This window comes from Panthera onca, chromosome D4, assembly GCF_046562875.1.
Source record: "Panthera onca isolate mPanOnc1 chromosome D4, mPanOnc1 haplotype 2, whole genome shotgun sequence".
Taxonomy (NCBI): Eukaryota; Metazoa; Chordata; class Mammalia; order Carnivora; family Felidae; genus Panthera; species Panthera onca.
The window spans coordinates 68,784,929-68,806,382 of NC_138351.1; the positions used below are offsets into that span (position 1 = coordinate 68,784,929).

At 44.2% G+C, this 21,454-nt stretch overlaps 1 protein-coding gene across 9 annotated transcripts in view; it reads left to right on the plus strand.

The window, feature by feature from the left end:
- Positions 1 to 21,454, plus strand: part of ZNF462 (zinc finger protein 462) — a 140,446-nt gene that overhangs the window by 106,174 nt on the left and 12,818 nt on the right. For all 9 annotated transcript variants that reach the window (XR_013551707.2, XR_013551706.2, XM_078436609.2 and 6 more), the window contains exons 9-10: positions 1,561 to 1,697; positions 10,837 to 11,060. Coding sequence is in view for 7 of the 9 variants with exons in the window: in XM_078436609.2 (XP_078292735.2) it covers positions 1,561 to 1,697; positions 10,837 to 11,060 (361 nt within the window). In the remaining 2 variants the exon portion in view is untranslated. The remainder of the gene's footprint in view (positions 1 to 1,560; positions 1,698 to 10,836; positions 11,061 to 21,454) is intronic.

Below are 21,454 nucleotides of genomic sequence, written 5' to 3' on the forward strand. Positions count from 1 at the left end.
AAATATGTATATGTTTTTGAAAGCAAAGTGAAAGTCAAGAGAGAACCCAGCAATTGTGATTTCCCTGCTACCCTTATAGGAAATTTGTATTTCTTAAGATCATATTGTTGAAAGACAGCCAGAGAATCAAGACTCCAGCACTGTGAAGACTAGAACTGAGCCAATTTTAGGGAGATGGTTCCAATCTGGAAAAAGATAATCCAAAGTCCCCTTTGCTCCTGTGTATAACAGAATTGGCGAACTCAAAGAATGGAGTGTGTCCAAGGGTGTAATCTAGACTCTTGTGAGTTAATCTCATCCTGTGCAACACTGCTTAGGTTAGTGGTTACGAGTGGTTACCTTGGAGCCTGACTGCCTGGGTTTGAATCCCAGCTTTGCCACCGACTGGCTCTGTGACTTAGGACAAGTGCCTAAGCTTCTCTGTTCCACCTGTTCCTTACCTGTGAAAAAAAGATAATAATACTACCTAACTTCTAAGACTCATGTGAGGAATAAATGAACATTCTATCCAAAGCGCTCAGAATAGTGCTGGCACAAAGGAAACACTAATAAGTGTTACAGTATCATGGAGAGCTATTCTAATAATATAATAGTAGGTGCTGTGTTACAGATAGAGGCTGTTACTGTCTCTTCCTGTTGCAATTAAGACCAGAGCCTTCGGCCACTCTAGTACTCAATATAGACCCCAGACAACAAGGAGGGCAAAAGTGGGCTTCGTGGCCAAAGAAAAACATGAATTGGAAGAACAAGTCTCTTCTCCACCAACATCTTAGTTGGGGGATTTTTTGGAAAATGTGTTCTATCTCTGGCTATTAATTTGGTTCAGTTGTTTTTCAGATAAATATGCATGTGACCTTAGAAATGGGAAAAGGCTAAAGACCCAGATGACAAGGGCCCCCTGACAGGTGTACGTGTCTCCCTGAAGAGAAGTACTTGCATTAATAAGAAGGGGACCTTGCCCATTAAACTCTTGGTTTCGTCCATTTTTACGAGACATTTAAGGCTTTGTAAATGCGGCAGTTTTTAAAAGGAGGGGAAGGCAACGATAATCCTTCCTTCCCCCTTCAGGCTGTTACAACAGCCATATTTGGTTTACCTGATCGTCTGCAGCCATGATGTCCCAGCCAACTTGCCCTCCCCACCCTTACCTGTGAAGAGTCACATGGGCAGCCAGTCAATTAGCCTGATTCTAGTCCCTCTCCTTCCGAGTGTGATGAGAAATATGTTCTCATAGGGATTTTGGTTTTATATTTTTAATAGGCAACTTTTAATCTTGAAGACTAAAGTGTATGGGGAAATCCATTGCTTTTCAAACTAAGCTGTGAACCCAGCCAAGTGGCAAAACTTTCAAAAAGAAGTTACCGCTGCACGACAATGTTCAGTTGTCTGAGGAGTGACCAAGGAGCCTGTGGTCAGCAACATGATTAACGACTACAACTTTGGCCCCTCAAGCTGGGGTGTCACACCCAGAGGCCCCGTAGGAAGATAGCCAGCAGGGGATGTGTGGGTGACATGATCCCCTATCACACTCATTGCCTGTCCCCCACACCTCTCTCCCAGATCTGCTTTTACTATGCACGTGGAAGCCGGGCATTCGGCGGTTCCTGAGGAGGGCCCCAAAGATCTCCGCTGTCCTCTCTGCCTCTATCACACCAAATACAAACGCAACATGATCGACCACATCGTGCTGCACCGAGGTAACCTTCCTAAATGGCGGTTTTCTTGGGGTACAGGGGTGAGGGTGGATTACAGGGACGCCCTCTCAGGGTGGCCTTGGCACCTTTTCCTTGGTCCCCTGTTCCTCACCTTCTCTCCAGGCAGGAAATCACAGGGACCGCCACAGTGACGGCCAACGGTAAAAACTCCTTCCTGCTGCGAGGATTTCCTCCCCGTGGAGGGAGGCAAAGGTGCAGGGCTCTGCCATGCATGCTTCTCTGGGGCTTCTCAGCGTCAGGGATTTTCACCTTGTCATTCCTCTGCCCTCACAACCTTGCTGAGGAAGGAGTGAATGAGAAACAGAATGGGCGGGTGAGGACTCATTTATAAAATGTGAAGAGCTGCTATATGGTTGTAAGCAATTCCCTGGAGGGAGACCAAAATGATGATTTCTGAAAAGCAGAATGCAGAGTTTCCCTTGAAATGGATGGAGAGAGAAAACTCTTAAAAATAAAAGTGGCCTGATATGTCTTAGAAATACCATAGGCTTCAGATTTAAATTCTGGTTTTAAAGCCTCTTGTATTCACCCGCTGTCTCGTCTATAAAAAGAGAGGACAGTCAAGCCTACGAAATAACGTGCAAAAGGTCTAGTGTGTTCCCTAGTGGAGGCATACCGGGTGTTCCATAAATGTTGGTTCCTGTTGATAAACAGGGATATTTCTTTCAAGTCCTCTTTGGTTTTTCTTGCAGTTGAGTTTACTCTTGGCCAATTAAAACACTGTTAAACAACAGGCTTCCTCCGCATTGGAAGGAAAAATATGTTTATGTAAAAACTACTTTGTCCTAAAAAGATTCAAGCCAGAGGTGGATGGAGAAAGAATACCGGAATACCACTGATCTCTTGCTGTTTCCATCATCCACTGATCTTTCCATCTGTCCTTCGTTCCTTCCCTCCCTCCTCGTCTTCCTCTTCTTTCTCGTCTGCCTTCCTTCGCCTTTAACCTTTCAAGAAGCTTTTTACTCTTTGCCACAGGTGCCTCAAAAGCAGTGAGTGTCTTCTGCCATCCTGCTGAGATGTCACTCACCCTGAAATGCTGCATGTTTTCTGAGCATTTTCAAAGTTGCCCACATTTCCCCAGAGCCGCGGGCTTGGGCCATTGCATTTTGTGACACTTCGCCCATCTCTGCTGCGCGCCCCGCGGAAGGCCACTCTAACGAGACGTGAGGTCGCTGCCGGCCGGGACGTCCGCCTGCAAGCGGGGAGAAACAGCATAGGAACATTAGGCGGGAATTCTTGGCCAGAGTGGTCCCACCCGGTGCTGCACCTGGGTCACCTGACTTCTGGTCCCCCGGCCCATGTGTTGTGGTGGCTCTGTGCCCCCTCCCAGTGCGGGGAGAGGCTGTGAGTAGTGTTGCTGCTGAGCAAACAGAAATGGGGAGGCCTCACTTCTGTGGCTGATTCCCTCTGGGTTCCCATCTTGCTGCCTGGCGGAGTCAGAGCTTCACTGTCTAGCGAGCTCAAGGGTTTTCCTTCCCTGAGCCGAGAATTCTAGAAAGCGGGTAAGGGGCACAGGGCGTAAATGCTAACGCTGCGAACGCTGCACTTGACGCTAAGTCACTCCTATCCAATGGCATCGTGAGGGCCAGTGCTGTCACTTGTGTGCCCGCTCCACATGTGTGAAACAGGAAACTGAAACAAACCACTTTTTCTTCGATTTGCTCTAGTTATTTGCGGTCACCTCACAAAGAATTTAAGGTATCTTAAAGGTGTTTGTGCAGCACTGTAGGATGAAAACAAATGGGGAGATCGGGGCAGAAGTGCAAAATACGAAGCAACTGGAAAGTCCCCCGGAAGTAGGAAGAGGTTCCCCAAGAGCTTGGTGTCCAGCGTATGCCCTGAGGTGCTGTGCACCTGTCAACGGTGGGCTGTGGATTTACTTGGCTCTGAGGTTCCAGCCTCCCGCGGCAGAGAAGCAAATGGACTTCAAGTGCCTGTTAGACCTTTGAAATTTTGTTCGGGAGATTTCCAGGAATCCTCGACCCTGAATCCGGAAGGAATTTCTCCAGTGGGGTCCCCTGAAGGGGACCACGTACGATGTAGTGTGTATCATCCCCACCACAAATACAGTGGTAAGTCCCTCAGGGACCATGAGGGCCAGGCAGTTGAGCTGGAGTCACTCAAGTGGTAACCGTGCAGCTGTGAGTCAGCTCCAGTCCTCCGATCCCGTGACCCATCCATCATACTGCCCGTCACTGGTTACATACAGTCTCTTCTGTTCATTTGTAGAGGTGACTTACAACAAAAGAGCCATCTACATATATAAATACTGTTCTTCTCAGGATCAGAAAGCGCACAGTCTGGAATAAAGGAGTATCTGGGGATTGGTAGTGATAATGACAACATCAATAACCACAACAGTCACTATTACTGAGTGCTCACTAGTACCTAGTGCCACGCCGAGTGATTTCAGTGTTATTTTATGGAATTCTCACAAAACCCTCTGTGGTGGGCATTACTGCTATCCCTGATAACAAGGGGAAAAGGTTCAGAGAGGCGGAGAGCGACTCAAGATCCAAATGACTAATAAGTGACCCATCTGGGTTCTGAACCCAGGCTTGTCTGCCCCACAGCCCATGCCTGTAACTAGCAGGTCACTGTCTCATCCTTGGGAGGTTGGTCGGTGTCACCCGTTGAGCATTCTAGTGGCGGTGGCAGCTGGGTCTGAGGATGGAGTTCCCTGTGGGGCTGGAGGTCGGAGATGAGGACCACTGAACCACAGGCGGCAGGTGCCTCAGGACAGCCATGGCTGCCATCTGTGTCCTGGCCTGACTTCAGGGTCCCGTCTCAACTCAGAATGGCATCTCAGTGGGACGCTGGTCTTGACAAGTCAAGAGACGGGGCTGGGCGTCTGCCTTGCAACTTCAGGGTGGGGCCGATCTCAAAGTAACAAGATGTGGTTCCTTCTGCACCTGTGCCCTCCTGGCTCTGCAGAGGAGTAAACATCTTTGGCCTCTAGGGCCTGCAGTAAGAGAGCTTTCTGAGGCCTTGGTTAATTAAAATACTTGGGACGAAAGGCAAGAAAAACAGCTTCTGAACTGGCCCTGGACTGAGATCCTGCTTGCAAGAATAGAGTTTCCTTAGCTTTTTATGCCTAGACATAATGATACATTTAAATAGGGAGGAAAGGGAGGAGAATCCATTTCACTCGTGGGAAATCTGAATGGGCAGCGATCATGGGTTTATGTTGGCTGTGGCCAAAAAGAGCGTACTGTTTATCCATGCATTCAGCAAGCATTCATTACGTGCCACACTGTGCTGGGTTCGTGGGCAAGATGAGGTGTAGGAGGGCGGATACCCGCCCTCCTCAAGGAAATGAAGCATGTGCTAGCGAGGGATGGGTATCTAGGAGATTCACTGCGGCCGGCGTATTTGTGTTCGGGGCAGTGAAACGTGGTGGAGGGTTTTCAAACTGAGCCCTGATGACATTTCAGCAGGCAGAGAAGACTGAGGGTGGGGTATGTTGGTTTCCTGGGTGGCTTAAAACACCAGTGTACTCTCTTGCTGCTCTGGGGCCCAGAAGTCTGATCTCAAGTTGACAGACAGCAGGGCTGTGCTCCCAGTGAAGGCTCTAAACAAGAATCCTTCCTTGGCTCTGCCTGGCTTCCAGTGGCTCCCAATATCCTTGTCTTGTAGCTGTATCATTCCTTTCTCTGCATCTGTCTGCCCCTGACCTTCCCTGAGTGTGTTTCCTCTTCTTACAAGAACACTACTCCTTGAGCTCAGGGCCCACCCCAATCCACTATGACCTCCTCCTGACTAGTTACATCTGCAGAGACCTATCCCACTAAGGTCACTTTCTGAGGTTCTAGGTGCACACACATTTCTGAGGGGCACTCTTTGACCTACTACATGGGGGAGGAGGAGGAAAAATTTCAACTGCGCAGGTAGGTGGAAACAAGATGTGTTGACAGAGTGGCATTAAGAGTGTTCTGAGAGGGGCTGACGGGAACGGGACAAAGCTGACGTGTGTTCTGGCCAAATTAGGTAGGGCTCGGATGCCAATGTAGGAGTTTAAACTTCACTCAGTAGACAGATGGGAGTACCAATTTAGCAAAGATTGAAACAAAGCATTGGTAGACCCATTTCTTTGAGGAACTTGGGTGAGGTTAATTTGGTGAGATTGACCATGATTGGACCAGTTTAGAAAGGGAAAAAGTAAGCCCTGAGATTTTTGTTTGAAGGAAAAGGTTGGTGGTAGGACTTTTCGGTGGGTCTTCATTCAAGGCAACAAATATTTATTGAACATTGACTATATGCTAGCATTCTTTTACGCTCTAGGGATACTGCCATGAAGAGTCAGTCAAGGTCTGTGCACTGAAGGAACTTGAACTTTAATGGGAAGAGAGACAATGAACAAGGGAAGAGATAGTTTCATGGGTACATTTCCACAGAGTTTCTCAGTTTCCCACCACGGGAAGCACGACCCTTTATGCATAGCTTTGCCTGCCTGCACCTTGCATACCTAAGTGCACCCGGAAAATTGGGTACAGACTGAATTATAGGGATGAAACACAGTTTTCCCCGAGAAGTTTATCTATAATTATGGAACTGTGTAATCACTGAGGCTGGTCTCCAGTTGGCGTATTAGCTTAAAGCTTCTGTGTCCCAGCCTGTAACCCCAGTACTGAGGCAAACACTGAATTTAACACTGAATCCTACAGGTGGGTGTCTTTTTGGAACAGAACTAACCTCCCCTAATTTATCTGATGTCTGTCGTTTTTCTTGAAAAACAAAATACGGTGAGTTTGCCAATCTTTCATTTTATTTGTGAAAGTACACGTTCCATCCCCATCAAATACCTTTGCCTGTTGGAATTAGAGGTGCAGTTCCCAGCTTTCTCTAGCTTCACAGTGGTAGCCCAGCTAACGTCACATTTAATAACTTACCAGGAACCGTTGGCCTTATATTTATGTGTGTCTGTTTAGGGTTCTGTTTTGGAATGATTGTTTTTTTAGAAACTCTTGTTATGTTTTTAATGGCTTTCTAGTACTGGGCTTTTATCTCTTGTTTGGCTGAGAGTAATGGGTGGGGCTTTGGTTTTGGCCCAAAGTGGGTCTCCGCCCTTTAGCACGATCATTTGCATACGGGTTTGTTGGAGTGAATGACTTCCAAATCTCTCCATGCTTCCTTTACACTTGGCAGGTTGTGGGGAGGAAACCCATGTGTGTTGTGGTCTGCCTTTCAGGAAGAATTTTTACTTGGTGATTCTGGACTCCACAGTGATGTGGTTTCTCTCTGTTTTGAACAGAAATGACCCTCCGCCCTCCTTGTAGTTGCAAATCTGCCGATTTTTCCACTGAGCACCACGGGAGCTTGATGGCACACACTTCTAGGCTCTTTTGCACCTTAGTTCCCGCAGGCTACCGTGTGGCATACTCTGGGGTCCAGCCTCTTGGGTTTTATGTCCAGCTGCAGCCCCAAGCGACTTTTGAGTAGGAAGAGATGAGAGACAGAATCTATCTTGTAGTCAAACTGGTGAAGTCATAATATTTTTGCAGCCAGCTCTGGAAGCTGAGTCACAATGAGTGTGATTCAAGCCTTGGTTTTTTTACTCAAGGTAATTTTGAGAGGTGTAAAGTCAAGAAAGGCCCACAGTTGTCGCTGCCCCCATAGGGGGAAAAAAAAAGCCCTTAGCACTCAGCTTCTGTAGCCAAGACAGGGCTCCATCCATACCTGGAAACATTCCAGTCTCTAACTTTATGTCCTTGACTTGCCTCAATAATGAATAACCTCATTCAGAAAACAGCCGGTGATTCGCCCGCCTTTTCAAAGTCCGTCTGTCTTGTGTTTTATCTTGGTCATGTTAGCCATGTTTTTAGAAAGTGAAAAAAAAAAATTAATGTCTTAGTAAAAGTCCATGTAAATAAGAGACTTGGGATGTTGGGAATGTCTTAGTTTGGAACTGGGAAGTCTTACGTTTCAGGGTAAGTGAGCAGGAAGTTTCCTATTATCTAATTCAGTAGATATTCGAAAGAAATTCAGATAGAGAGGGTTGCCTTACAGATGCGTGTAGCTTTTGTATTCTTAAACGATTAGGTGGAAAAGCCTCGTAAATACACCACGTGCAGATCGGATGTTCCAGGAGGAGGGCACTGGCCAAGGTCAGGCAGGAGACCTGTGTTTCCAGGTCACAACTTGGTTCTGAGCTAGAAGAGTGACTCTGAGGAAGTAGTTCACCAGACCAGTCCTCAGTTTCCACATCAATAAACTAAAGATAATAAAACTGTCTTGGCAGAGTGTTACGAAGAGAAAAAGCAACAGTGAGGGTAGAGTGCCTGACGGCACTTGAAACCTAGTGGGCTCTTGGTAAATTGCCACAGTCATTTACGTGAGTTATTATCTAAACTCCACAGAGTATTTTGGGTGCTCACGACTTTGGGTAAAATTCACTTAGACACACATAGTGAAATTGGAAATGGCCAAGAAAACTGACCAAGGTGGTAGAGGAATGGAAAGGGAGACCCATTAAAAAACAGGTCTGAAAGAAGCGATTATTTACAGGCAGAGGTGAAGCCTGGGGGCTGACTGCGTGGCTGTCTCCAAGGTGTTTGAGGCTTCGTTACGTTGAACATTATACCAGCCGTTGTCCAGCTCCACTGAGCTCAACGGAACCAGAGCCAGAGGCGGAGGGTGGACGTAGTAGAAATGACAAAATACAGGAAGAGCAGAGCAGGGGGATGCATTCTCAAGGAAGGTGCCAGAAAAGTTTGTATCAGCACTTCCCATGAGCTCCTGAGGCATGGGAGCTGGTCCCAGGGGTTCAGCCTGTACCCCTATCTCTTGCCGTGAGCACCAGCTTCCTCATGGTTTTTGTCCACGCGTGTCTTAACCCAGAGCAGCTGGAGGTGATGCTCAACACTTTGTGTAAGAGCAGCGGTGCTCGACCGGAGTGCATCTTGCCTCCTCAGGGTGCGTTCGTCTGGAGGCATTTTTGATTGTCACTGCCGGGGAAGTGGGGGCGTGCTGGCATATGGTAGGTAGAGGCCAGGGATGCTGATAACTATTCTACAATGCATAGTCCAGCCCCCACAGTAAAGACTTATTTGGCCTCAAAATGTCAGTAGTGCTACTACCGAGAAACCCTGCACTCAAGGACTAGAACATCATAGCATGGGCTTTCTTAAGGCTCTGGCTGGCTCATGCCCGAGCATTTTTTTCCCCCGATTACACCAAATCATGGAACTGAATGGTTAGAAGACTGTTCAACATTTGCTATTCTAAGAAAATGTGTGGATTACATTATAATCATGTGTTTCTTAGCTGTCTGCTCTACTTTGGTTTAAAAATATTTATATTTCTAAATAAGCGACTGACTCTTTGTATAGGGAAAATAACATATGCATTAGAGCTCTGGGGAGTGAGCAGCAGACATCACCTTCCACGCTTCCTCTGGCCAGCTTTTTGCTGCCCAATTAGTCGCTGTATTCAAGGACTCCCAAGGCAATGACCGCCCTGCAGTGAGAATGTGGTGGTGGAGACTAAGGCATGGCCTTGGGTGGGGAAAATTCCCCGGGGGTCAATGCAGGCCAGCAACAAAGGGAGGGAGGGCTCACGGGGAGAATCGCATCAGTGCACAAAACACTGATGCTCTGGAAGCACACAGCTACTCAGTGACGCTGAGAAGAAATCACGCTTTCTTGGCTTAATAATACATTGCTGTTTCTAAATAATATAAGTATATGTTGTGCGCGTCCATTTGTAAACTTTCAGAGTCTTCTGAAATCCAGACACAGCATGAAAACACACGCTATATTTGATCCCTGCATAAATAGCACAGATTTTAATTTTATCCCAGTTATGGGTATCTGGCGCGTGCACCGATACTCTGGGCAGACTGGTGTGAAATTTAATTTGAGCAGTTAAACACAAGGGTGAGAGAGTGCAAAATAAACAAGCGCACGCATTTCCAGCCCTACAGCATTTGGTATGTTAATGGGAAAAGCACCCAAATCCTCTCTCTCTTTTATTTTTTCCCTTGTGACAATCAGATTACAGATTGTCTGAAAAGGCACAAATCCTCCCTATCTCCCACGCCGCCCCCACCTCCCCCTGCATGTTGCCTGCAGCCATTTCATTTGTGAGCTCTTCCGTAGTTAGAGCTGGAGTTTTAGTGAATGAAAATGTACAGGTCCTTTGTTTTTAGATTTGTTTTTAGATTAGAGATCCCCTTGGTTTTGGGACAAGGAAAACAGTCTCCTTGAGAACGTCTTGGAAGGGGAAACAGGAGTGGAATTTGGAAATGGTAGGACATAAAGGATTTGCAGTTGGACAGGCAGGGATGCAGATCTCAGCTGGGCCAATGGCAACATTTGCGACCTCTGGAAAGTTACTCAAGAGCCCTGTTCCTCGCTTTACTAATTTGCAAAAACAGGAGTAACTCCAGCCTAGTAGAGTTGCCTGGAAGGTGCACAGAGGCGGCACAGAGGTACTCGGCGGCCATCCGTCTTCTTCCTGCTTAGAGCCATCTGTAGGTCCAGCCTAAATAGCACTTGCTAAGGAACTGGGATGTGCTCGTGGTTGCTGTCAGTAATCATTTATGTTGGTGAAAATGGCAGCCACTTCTGTTCTTCTCCCCTCCTTTGACCACCTCCATGCAGGAGTTAGTGAGCACCTTCCAGCCTGCCCACCTCTCTGTAAAGATCATTCTGGGTGTACGCAGAGAGCTTTTGGTCACACGGGGCGCCTGGGTGGGTTAGTCAGTTGAACGTCTGACTTCAGCTCAGGTCATGGTCTCACGGTTCATGGGTTCAAGCCCCACATCGGGCTGTGCCGACAGCTCAGAGCCTGGAGCCTGCTTTGGACTCAGTGTCTCCCTCTCTCTCAGCCCCTCCCCTGCTCGCGTGTGTGTGTGTGTGTGTGTGTGTGTGTGTGTGTGCTCTCTCTCTCTCTCTCTCTCTCTCAAAAATAAGTAAACATTAAAAAAACAACACCACCTACTTGTGCCCGAGGAAGGTGCTGTTTGGGGAATTGAGGGAGGGGCAGCGCACATTTGAGTTTACAGACACGGACGCAAAGCTGCAAAACTGGGTGCATTTTTCCCTATATTCCAAAGAAAGAGCACGTGCTTACTTTCCCATCAGTAAAAATCTCCCCCTTTCCGTTCAATTTGTTTCCACAGAAGAGCGCGTCGTCCCCATTGAGGTGTGCCGTTCCAAACTGTCAAAATACTTGCAGGGAGTAGTTTTCCGCTGTGATAAGTGTACCTTCACCTGCTCCAGTGACGAGAGCCTCCAGCAACACATAGAAAAGCACAATGAACTGAAACCTTACAAATGCCAGCTCTGCTACTACGAGACCAAGCACACGGAGGAGCTGGACAGCCACCTTCGGGACGAGCATAAGGTACCTGCCCTTCCTGCCCCCGCCCCTCAGCATACGTGGGAGGTGGGGAGGGCGCCTGGCAGGGAGACAGAGCCGAGTTTAGTCACACCCACCATGTGACTTGAGCCAAAATGTTTAAGGTGAGGTTCGGTGTTTTTGCTATGATGAAAGAAATACAGGGGCATTTTAGAGAATTGGAACACATAGATGGGGACAAGGAAAATCACCCCTCACGCTGCCACCCAGATCCAACCGCGTAACATTTTCTGTCTCTTTGCCGCCCACCTTCCTTTGTTGCACATCCTCCCGGCCACACCATACATGAAGTGTCGTGTCCTCGTCACATTTTTTTTTCTTGACGACCTAACAGGAATCATTTTTCCGTATTATTTTAAACGTATCGTCACAGGAGCTGACCAACTTTTTCTGTAAAGGACCAACAGTAAATATTTTAGGCTTCGCGAGCCAGATGGTCTTAGTGGCAACTCCTCAACTCTGCCCTTGTAGCAAAAAAGCAGCAACAGACAAGACAGAAGTGAATGGGCGTGATGGCCGGGTTCCAGTAAAACTGTATTTCTGGAAGTAAGCGGCGGCCTGCACTACGGTTGCTGGCCCCTGTCCTGGTGGCCGTGCCACCTTGTCCCTCAACCATGTAGGCTGTTTCCAGTATTTTGCTAACTACAGAGATTTTCCAAGGCATTCCTATTCGTGTCTGAACGCTCTAAGGGCCGTAAAATACATGTTTTATTTGGGGAGGAGGATTGATAAAGAACAAATCTGTACAAGACCTGAAATAAGGGGTTTGTGAAAAACTTCTCTTCAGAGGTCTTCTGATCAGAAGGCAGAATCCTATAGGACAGCTTCAGAGGGCTTATTTGGCACATTTGGGAACTGAGAGCATTGCTTCTGGTTTTGTGCATTGCCCAGAGCGCAGAGGAGTTAAGATTTGTATTTGTTTCATGAAAAAAAGCCTATTGGAATGTTTTCTAATTAACCAACACATCCAACAGATCAAGGGAGTGTTTACTTAAGGCGCAATGAGGATCGCTTTTGAGAGTTTCCTTTTTCTGTGATCTGTGTCCTCCTCTTCTCTGACCTTACAAGCCCACGTTATCAAGATGTTAGTCTGAATCATCCGCACCCGAGGGTCAGAATTTTTCTGGGGGGTGTTGAGAAAGAAGTCTGAGCTCTGTCCCCGATCCACAATGTAATGGTTTCATGGTCACTTTTCTGCTTTGGAATGCGTTCATTCTGTAAAGTGTCTGCCCAAAAACGAAAGCAGAGAAGAAAAGCCTCAATGTCCCTCACTGAAAAACTTTTTTCATATCCTTCCTTATTCAAACTTCCTGGGCATTTCTGCCCCCCAGACTCAAAAGGAAAACTCACCCATTTCAAACCCAGCTCTCTACATTTATGCACATGGATCTTATTTATGTCACCACCTCAGATCTTTTTATTATAGCGTTCAAGCCTTTGGGCTGGTATTTTGGGAGAGAGCAGACCCGGAAGATAAATTCTTCTCTCGTGGTTACACACTTGCTGTGAGTCACCGGTGAGAAGGTTAGAACCATGCAGATGTGGAAACAGAGGCTTCCCGAGCAGATGCGGAAGGTTAGGGCTTCCGGGTACCCATCAGGGAAATGGGCTGCTCTGGAAAAGAGGGGCCCAATTTAGAGCCTTTGGAACCACACAGACGTGAGTTTGAATCTTGTCTCCACTATTTACTGCACAACTGCAGCAAGTCACTTCGGTTCTGTGTCTCTTCTCCGATTTCCACATAGGAATCGTTTTCCCTTTCCCAGAAGTTGTGTAGGTTCAGTCCTGCTATCCCCGCACTGGAGAGCCAGTGTGCTTCTCTCAGGAGCTGAGCTGTGCTACCCACCAGAAAGGCACTTCTATTCCCGAAGAACTAAAATGTATTTTAAACTCACTAATTATACCTTGCATCCTAGAAATGGTCTGTGATATTGTATTTTCACTATGCCATGTTAGGTTCTTTAATTTTACTCTTTCTCTTGGCTGACCAGCCTGTTGAGTCCAGTGAGCACCCTAATTGAGGCTAAAGAGCATCGCTCCCAGGATGCTTAATGATGTTCGTCTGGGTCTCAACTATTGTTCAGTTTATGAGACTCGGGCTTTTTACTGATGGCAGCGCTTTCTTTTCCCCATTTTCTATCCCTTCGTCTCTAAATGATGAGGACAAAATGCAGTTCGAATTTTTTAAAATAATTCCCCAGATTGTTTATTTTATAAAGGAGGATAGCAGTGCTGCTGAAACTGAAGTTTCGACGGGTAGGCAGTGACATACACTGGGTAAAAGTGGTCATTCATTGTGGTGACGTCAGCATTTATGGAAGGAGTATAAGAGTGTCGATGTACAGCGTACTGAAGTGAAGTTTGCTAATAATTCAAATATAAAAGACAAGGACCATAAGGCAAGAACAAGAAATTCAAGAATTGGAAAGGAAAGAAATGAAACCACTCTTGTTCACAGACAATGTGATCTTTGTACATAGAAAATCCAAAGTAATCTATTTAAAAAGCTGCTAAGAATATTAACTTAGTTTAGCAGTGTTGTAAGATATAAGGTAAATATTTAAAAATCAATTCCATGTCTGCATACTAGTAATGGAAATCTGAAAATGAAATTTTAAAAAGATCAATTTTGTTTACAATAACCTCAGAAAGAATACGTTTAAGAATAAATTCAACACAAGAACTATGAAAGCTGCACACTGAAAATTACAAAATGCTGTTGAGAGAAATAAAAGAAGTAAGTTAATGCAATATGTACCGTATTCCTGGATTAGAGGACTCTGTATCGGCAACTCTTCCCAAATCGATCTACTGATTCAATGTAATCTCTGTCAAAATCTCTTTTCTTTGATAGAAACTGACAAACTGATACTAAAATGTAAATGCAAAGGACCTAGAATAGCCTGAACAGTGTGGAAAAAGAACAAAATTGGAAGACTTCGCCCTTCCTGATTTCAAAACTTAACCTTAAAGCTACGATACTCAGGAGCATCAGTGGTGCCAGAAGTCCAGAAATAAATCCTCATCTATGTGGTCAGTTGGTTTTTATCAAAGGTACCAAAGTAATAAGGAAAAGATGGTTCTTCAACAAACAGTGCTTGAATAGTTGGATTTCCACATACAAAACAATGATCGTTGACCCTTATGTCACTCCCAACACAAAAATGAAATCAAAATGGATCATAGACTTCCATGTATGAACTGAAACTATAAAACTTCTGGGAAAAAAAAGTAGAAAATCTCCCTTGGGTTAGGGGAAATTTTCTTAGATATTATACAAAAGCTATGGACATTAAAAGAAAAAAAAATCGGTAAATTAGACGTCGTCAAACGTAAATTTTTGCTCTTCAGAGACACTATTAAGAAAACAAAAAGGCAAGAAACAGATTGGAAGCAAATTGCAAAGTCACTTTCTGGCAAAGGATTTTAACCAAAATACACAAAGAACTTTTATAACTCAATAGTAAGAAGGTAATAATTCAATTAAGAATTAGAAAAAAATTTGAATAGACACTTAACCTGTGAGGCTATACAAATGGCAAATGATCCCATGAAAAGACACTGAGTAAGATTCCTCATTAGGGAAATGCAGATGAGAACAACAGTAAGATACCACTACCTACCCACGAGAATGGCCAAAATTAAGACTGATAGTGCCAGGGATGCCTGGGTGGCTCAGTTGGTTAAGCATCCAGCTCTTGGTTTCCAGTCAGGTCATGATCTCAGGGTTTGTGAGATCGAGCCCCACATCAGGCTCTGTGCTGATAGCTCAGAGCCTGCTTGGGATTCTCTCTCTCTCTCTCTCTCTCTCTCTCTCGCTCTGCCCCCCCCCCCAACTCTCGCTCTCTCTCTCTCAAAATAAACAGTAAAAAAAAAAAAAGACCAATAGTGCCAAAGTGTTGGCAAAGTCGTGGAGAAACCAGAAATCTCATATAGCACTGGTTGGAATGTAAAATGGCATATTCACTTTGGAGCACTTTGGCAATTTGTTTAAAAGTTAAACAGACACTGGGCGTCTGGGTGGCACCGTCGGTTGGGCATCCGACTTCAGCTCTGGTCAGGATCTCACAGCTTGTGAGTTCGAGCCCCGCAATGGGCTCCATGCTGACAGCTCAGAGCCTAGAGCCTGCTTCGGATTCTGTGTCTCCTCTTTCTCTGCCCCTTCGCTGCCCACGCTCTGTCTCTCTCTCTCTCTCAAAAATAAATAAACATTAAAAAATCATAAAAATATATATTAAAAGTTTAACAGACACTTAACCATCTGATCCAGCAAATCTACTTCCACATAAAGTGGATGGATAAACAAATGTGCCATATCCATACAACGGGATACTACTTGTCTATAAAAAGAAATGAATCTACTGAGACACAGAACAACATGGATGAATCTCAATAACGTCATGTTAAGTGGACAGGATCCAGACATGAAAGATCACATGTTATATGATTCCATTTATATGAAATTTCTAGAAAAGGCAAACTATGGAGACAAAGCAGATCAGAGGTTGCTTGGGGCTGGAGGTTGGGAGATGGTTGCAGAAGTGATGAGGGAACTTCTCAGGGAGATAGAATTCTTAAGCCAGATTGTGGCTTAAGGGGTTGCATAAACGCATGAATTTACTAAAACTCCCTAAACTATTTAAAACAGATGAGTTTTATGGTGAGTAAATTATGATCGTTGACCCTTATGTCACTCCCAACACAAAAATTAAATCAAAATTCTTCCTACCTGAAAGATTCAAGTTTCCCAAGACCTATATATAATATATATATTATATATTATATATATAATAGATCCTCAGTAAATGTTAATGTCCTACAGGCTTTTACATCTTTATAAACTTGATCCTGGGAACAGATAGATCTACAAGATGCTGAAGTTTCCAGATTATTGTGCTTACCGCCAAAAATAAAGTGTGCGGTAGACTTTAGCAATTGGTTGGAAATTAAGGTTTACTTTTTTTTCCCCAGTAAGACTGTGTGTTGAGTGCATTGCTCATCATATTCTTCCACTGGTAGCTTTGGGTGATTTTTGTGTGGTGGGGGGGAACCTATGGAAGAAACTAAGAGACCGTAGGATGTATTTGCAGCCAAAGGACTTTGTTCATTAGGACTGGACGTCCAAACCTGGACTTCGGAATTCTGCCTGCAAAAACCCATAGACCTCAAGGAGTGTCTCTAAATTTGTCACACTGTATCTATCATTCATGGACTAGACAGAATACTGGTACAGCAGGAAGGATCCTTGAAGTCAAATAAACCATTCCATTTAAGAACCAGACTCCCAAGTGCACTGGCTGTACACTGCCATGTTTATCCTCAGAAGCCAAGGTGAAGTAGAAGACATATGACAGCACCCTCATTTTTCACGTGACACACAGCATCTTGCCTTTCTAGACCTTAATCTTTGCGCCCGTGAACAAAGACTCACTTGCAATCTCTTGGAATCTAAAGTAAACAGTCCAGGAGGCTATTTGAAATTCTGTTTTTTTCATCCTTCAGCTCTGTTTTTTCAATCTCAGTAGGTCTGTTCTGTGATTTCTATGATTTCAGTCCCTCCCTCCTTCAGTCCTTCCCTCCTTCCCCCTCTCTGTCACACACACACACACACACACACACACACACACACACACACACACAAAATGAAGTCCTGTATCAGTAGTGCCATTCATCAGTAATGCTGGTGAAAGATGAAGACATTTTTAAGAACCATGAAGTCATGAAAAAAAAATACCTTGCTCTTCTCCCATTTAAAAAACATTTTTTAAAGAAAGTTTAAGTATATGCAGTACCTTGTTAGTGTTCTTTATGATTCTGAAGTCTCTTTGCTAGTTTAAGGAACATAAAAATATATTATCTCTAACTTGGTTAGCTCATAAAATTGTCATGTTTGCTATATTAAATTTAGAAGGATAGTCTATTCAGGCAATACACATTCACTAATTGAATTTACTCTGAAATGTTTTTAATTTTTTATACAAATGGAGCCTCAGGCGGCCGAACTCTAAGGAACTCGTATCTCTTCCTCTTACTTTTTGCCAGTCTAGGGGAAGCAGCAGAACATTAAGCTCGGGAGGAATCCCCAACATTTTAGTTTTGCCAATAAAATCGTTCAGCTTTCTGGACTAGTGAAATCCATAGTGGCAAAAAAGTCACATAGAGCATTTGTGTTCCGCAAAGGAAAGGAGAAGAAACAAAACCAAAGGAAAACCTTCCCAAATTATAAAACACACCTTTGGCCACACTTTTTTTTGGATTGTATTTAATTTCAAAACTTAGTACCAGCAGCTTTGTCTTGATCGACTGAGGATTTGTGCAAGGCGAATGTTTCTCTAAAAGATCATGTCATTTCAACTCTGCTTAGTCTTGCTTCTTGATTTGTCACCTACAGACCCTGCTTCTTTCAGGGACTTTGGAAGACTGAGAAATCAGAAGTAGATGAGCAAGAGGTGTGACCGTTTTTCAGAGGGATGTGCCTCGCAGAACCACACATGTTATTTTTCAAGTAGGCAGTTGAAGATGTTCTCTGCCTATAACTTTTGAAACTGTCCACTAAACTCTCCAAGGTTCATTGTTCCTGCTTCCGAGGCCGCATGAGACTGCTCCTTGGTTAAGGCACCTATTTCAATCTGCCTCAACTTACACTTAACTCTTTAACAAGTCTTTGTCTTGCCATTGGATGCAACATTCTTGAAATGGAAACCGCATTACTTATTTGTCTTTTCTTCCCAAATCTAGTCATAGTTCCCTGCGTACAATAAAGTATCTGGTAGCTGTTTGCTAAATAAACCAATATATGAAATCTCTTATCAAGTAGGAAATTTTAAGTATCCTGCTTGTTCATGTAAGCAAAATGTGGCAGCATTGACCACATCTTTCCTCCCTAGATTTTAAGTTTAGTACATTGGCAACAGCTCATTTGGCCAGCAACAAAGTTCTTTGACTTTCTTAATGATGCTTCTTACTTGGCTTTTTCAGTACCTGTGACTGCAGTTATCCTGAGATTTTCCAAATAACTTCGTTTTGTCTGGGCTTTTGCTGAGCTAGGTCTGGCAGAAGCATCTTTTCTGCTTCTGACTCAGTGATTACAAAAGAAAGTAGATATTCTCCTTGACCTCTGTGCTCCATACCCTCCTGGGTACTTTTCTGTCCTTTCTTCTTATTGTTCTTAGAAAGGTTTTTATTTTGAAAAAAATTCTCAAAAGACTCTACTCCTCTATCCCATCAAGTTTTACAGCATTATAAAGTCACAGTACCTTTTTCTGCCTTCCTCTTATGTTCAGTCGGTATCTGGGGCGGGGTGGGGGGGGTGGCGAATTTTGCATTTCTCTAGGTGATTTGCATTATAATGGGGAAAGCTGGAGCCATGGCATCTGAAGATATGAGTTCCAATCCTGGCATTATCACTTAACTTGTTTAGTGTTGCTTTCCTCATCTACAAATATGGAAGATAACACATCTCTCTCAGAGTGGTCATAAGGGTTTAAGGGATGCATGTGAAAACACTTGGATTAATTTTTCGTATGTAATAGATATTTGTTAAGAATTGAACAAAATCTTTTAGAAAATGTCTAGTCTTATTAGCCAGCAAATTTTTATCATTGGGTACAGTATTATGAAGTTCTTTATACTTTATGGTCTCCCATGGTTTTTATGTTACCAGTACATTCAAATAACATTTATTGTGTGTCAACTCAATGACCGACCTTATACTCTGTACTTACTTAAAGCTAAATGAGAAGTGGTTGCTACCCTGGAAGAGTTTATAAGCAAGGAGGTAACACAAGCTTAAGTAAAGAACCACAAGCCAGCATGACGAGTGCTTGATAAAGGTGTCTACAAAATAGGAGGGCAGCACGGAGCAAAGCAAATATGGTGTCACGGCTTCTCTTCCGTAGAACTTTAATATACTTAGCTGAATGTCCCTTCTAGGAGCTTTTACAGGAGCTCTGATCGAAATGCTCTGAATTCAAGATTTTTACCTGCACCTTTGACCATCTTCCTATAAGAAATCGTAGAGACAATGCTGTGCTGACCCTTTCTCCTACTGATTTCATTCTTGTTCTGACTTTCAAAGATAGGCAGAGATCGCTGGGTAGACCACCTGATATTATTATTATGTTTTAATGTTTATTTATTTATTTTTGAAAGAGAGAGCACAAGTGGAGGAGGAGCAGAGAGAGACACACAGAATGTGAAGCAGGCTCCGGGCTCCGAGCTGTCAGCACAGAGCCCAACATGGGGCTCAAACTCACGAACTGTGAGATCATGACCTGAGCCAAAGTCAGAGGCTTAATCGACTGAGCCACCCAGGCGCCCCTAGACCACCTGCTATTATAAGTCAGAGGTTGGCAAACTCTAGACCATAGATCAAATCTGGCCCACTGCCTGTGTTTATATGGCCCACCAGCTAAGAATGGTTCTGATATTTTTAAATGACTGAAAAAAAATCAAGAGAGTAGTATTTCATGACACATGAAATTATATGAGTTTCAAATTCCAGTGCCTGTAAATACAGTTTCATTGGAACACAGCCATGCTCATCCATTTCTGTATTGTCTGTGGTTGCTTTCAAGCCCCAGCGGCAGTTGAGTAGTTGTGACAGAAACTACATGGTCCAGAAAGCTTGGAATACTTGGTTATCGGGCGCTGTGCACAAAGTTTGCCCGCCATGCTGTAAGGCCTTTAAAATCTTTGCAGCTCTACACATCCTTGGTATGGGACTGAGATGGGCATTTCTCGTGTAAGAGGCAGCTTTCCCGTGCTCTCTGGTGTCACTTCTTCTAGAAATAAAAATGTTCACTTTGGCCTTTCTTCGTAACATGAACATGCAGTGTTAGGTGACGTGAACATCCTGACAGCTTGTCCCTTTTGAAGGTACAAATGTTAAGTAAGAAGGAGGGGGGACTCTGGAAACATTAAGGGATTTTTTCTTCATCGCGATCTCCCCCATTTAATGTCTGCGAAGTAATCTGAAGACAAGGGTGTCTGATTTCATTCTTTCGTTAACCAGCAAGTTTATATCAGTCTTGCCTGTAAGACTGGGTTTGTCACCATAGGACAGCATGAAAATGCATGTTCAACTTGTAATATTTGTAAATCATATAATACTTCTCCCCTTAGAATAAGCCTCGAATATGGAAATTCCTTCATATCTAGGGAAATTCATTCATTTTGCTGAATGGTTAAAAAAACAACAGACAGAAGGACAAACATAGTTGCAAAGCTTGAATACGAGGCGCGAACATGGAAGGGTTTACAACGTCAGCACACTCCAGTGTTCACGGGTAAAGGTTCTGCTGGTTGTTGGCGGTTCATCTCACATTCTTAAGGGCTAGTGGCCTGCACAGGGGACTTTGGATTCATGGGCAATCGCAAATAACTTTCATGGATATAAGGATCTATATATAGTTTTACAGTCTGAGGGATTATGTATTTGAACAAGCCCATCTTCAAACACATGTATGGTTTCTTTTGCCTTCCAAAGGCTTCAAGGAACCAGGTTCTAAATCTCGAACTCTTACCCTTGGTCTTTCTCCCTCTCTTGTGGGCCTTTTGGGAGACAAGACAGTCAATTTTTTTGGCACCTCCAGAGAAAGAAGTGAATTTCCCTCAGTATGTCCTCTGCATATGCGCAATCTCTAGGTCCGGAAAGTAACTTACTGGTATGATCACTTCAGAAGCTGACCTAGAAATCTGTTGGGACTTCAGTAAAGTCCGTGGCTTTTGAGTTGATTTCACATCTGGAAATTTAGCCCATAAAGTGAAAGCTAAACATGAAAGAAAGATTTATATACAGTAAGATGGCTTGCTGCGTTTTTAATAGTGAAAAGCCAAGAAGAGCCAAAGGCGAACTCATATGGGGGGAGTCAAGTAAGGTGTAGTACATTCAGTTGGTAATAGTGATTGAAAATGATTATTAATGGTATTTATACCATGCCAGGCATAAAAGAAAGCAGGATACACACTTGTAGGTTTTTTAACATGATTACAGCAATCAAATAATCTATGCATAGAGAACAGGAATACAGAAATACAATAACTCATTAACAGTTATATGTATAGATAGTTGGACCTGAAGCTTTTTCTATTTTCCAGTTATTCTTCATGCGTGCTTTTAGGAAAGAAAGACATAGTAAATTAAAACGAAGAAGTACTGTAGGCAGGAGAGAGCAGCACCCCCTCTAACGCAGACACTGCACCAGCCGTGGAGATCCAGCTGTGAACGAGATGCACAGAGTGTCTGTCTGTCCGCATGAGCTTACAGTTCAGTGGGGGAGGCTCAGGCCATAAATAGTTAACCACTGAGCGGGAGGAGTTATAAAAGGTGGGGGGGGGGGGGGGATGCTGAGGAAGCATAGAGCCAGGACATTCAACCA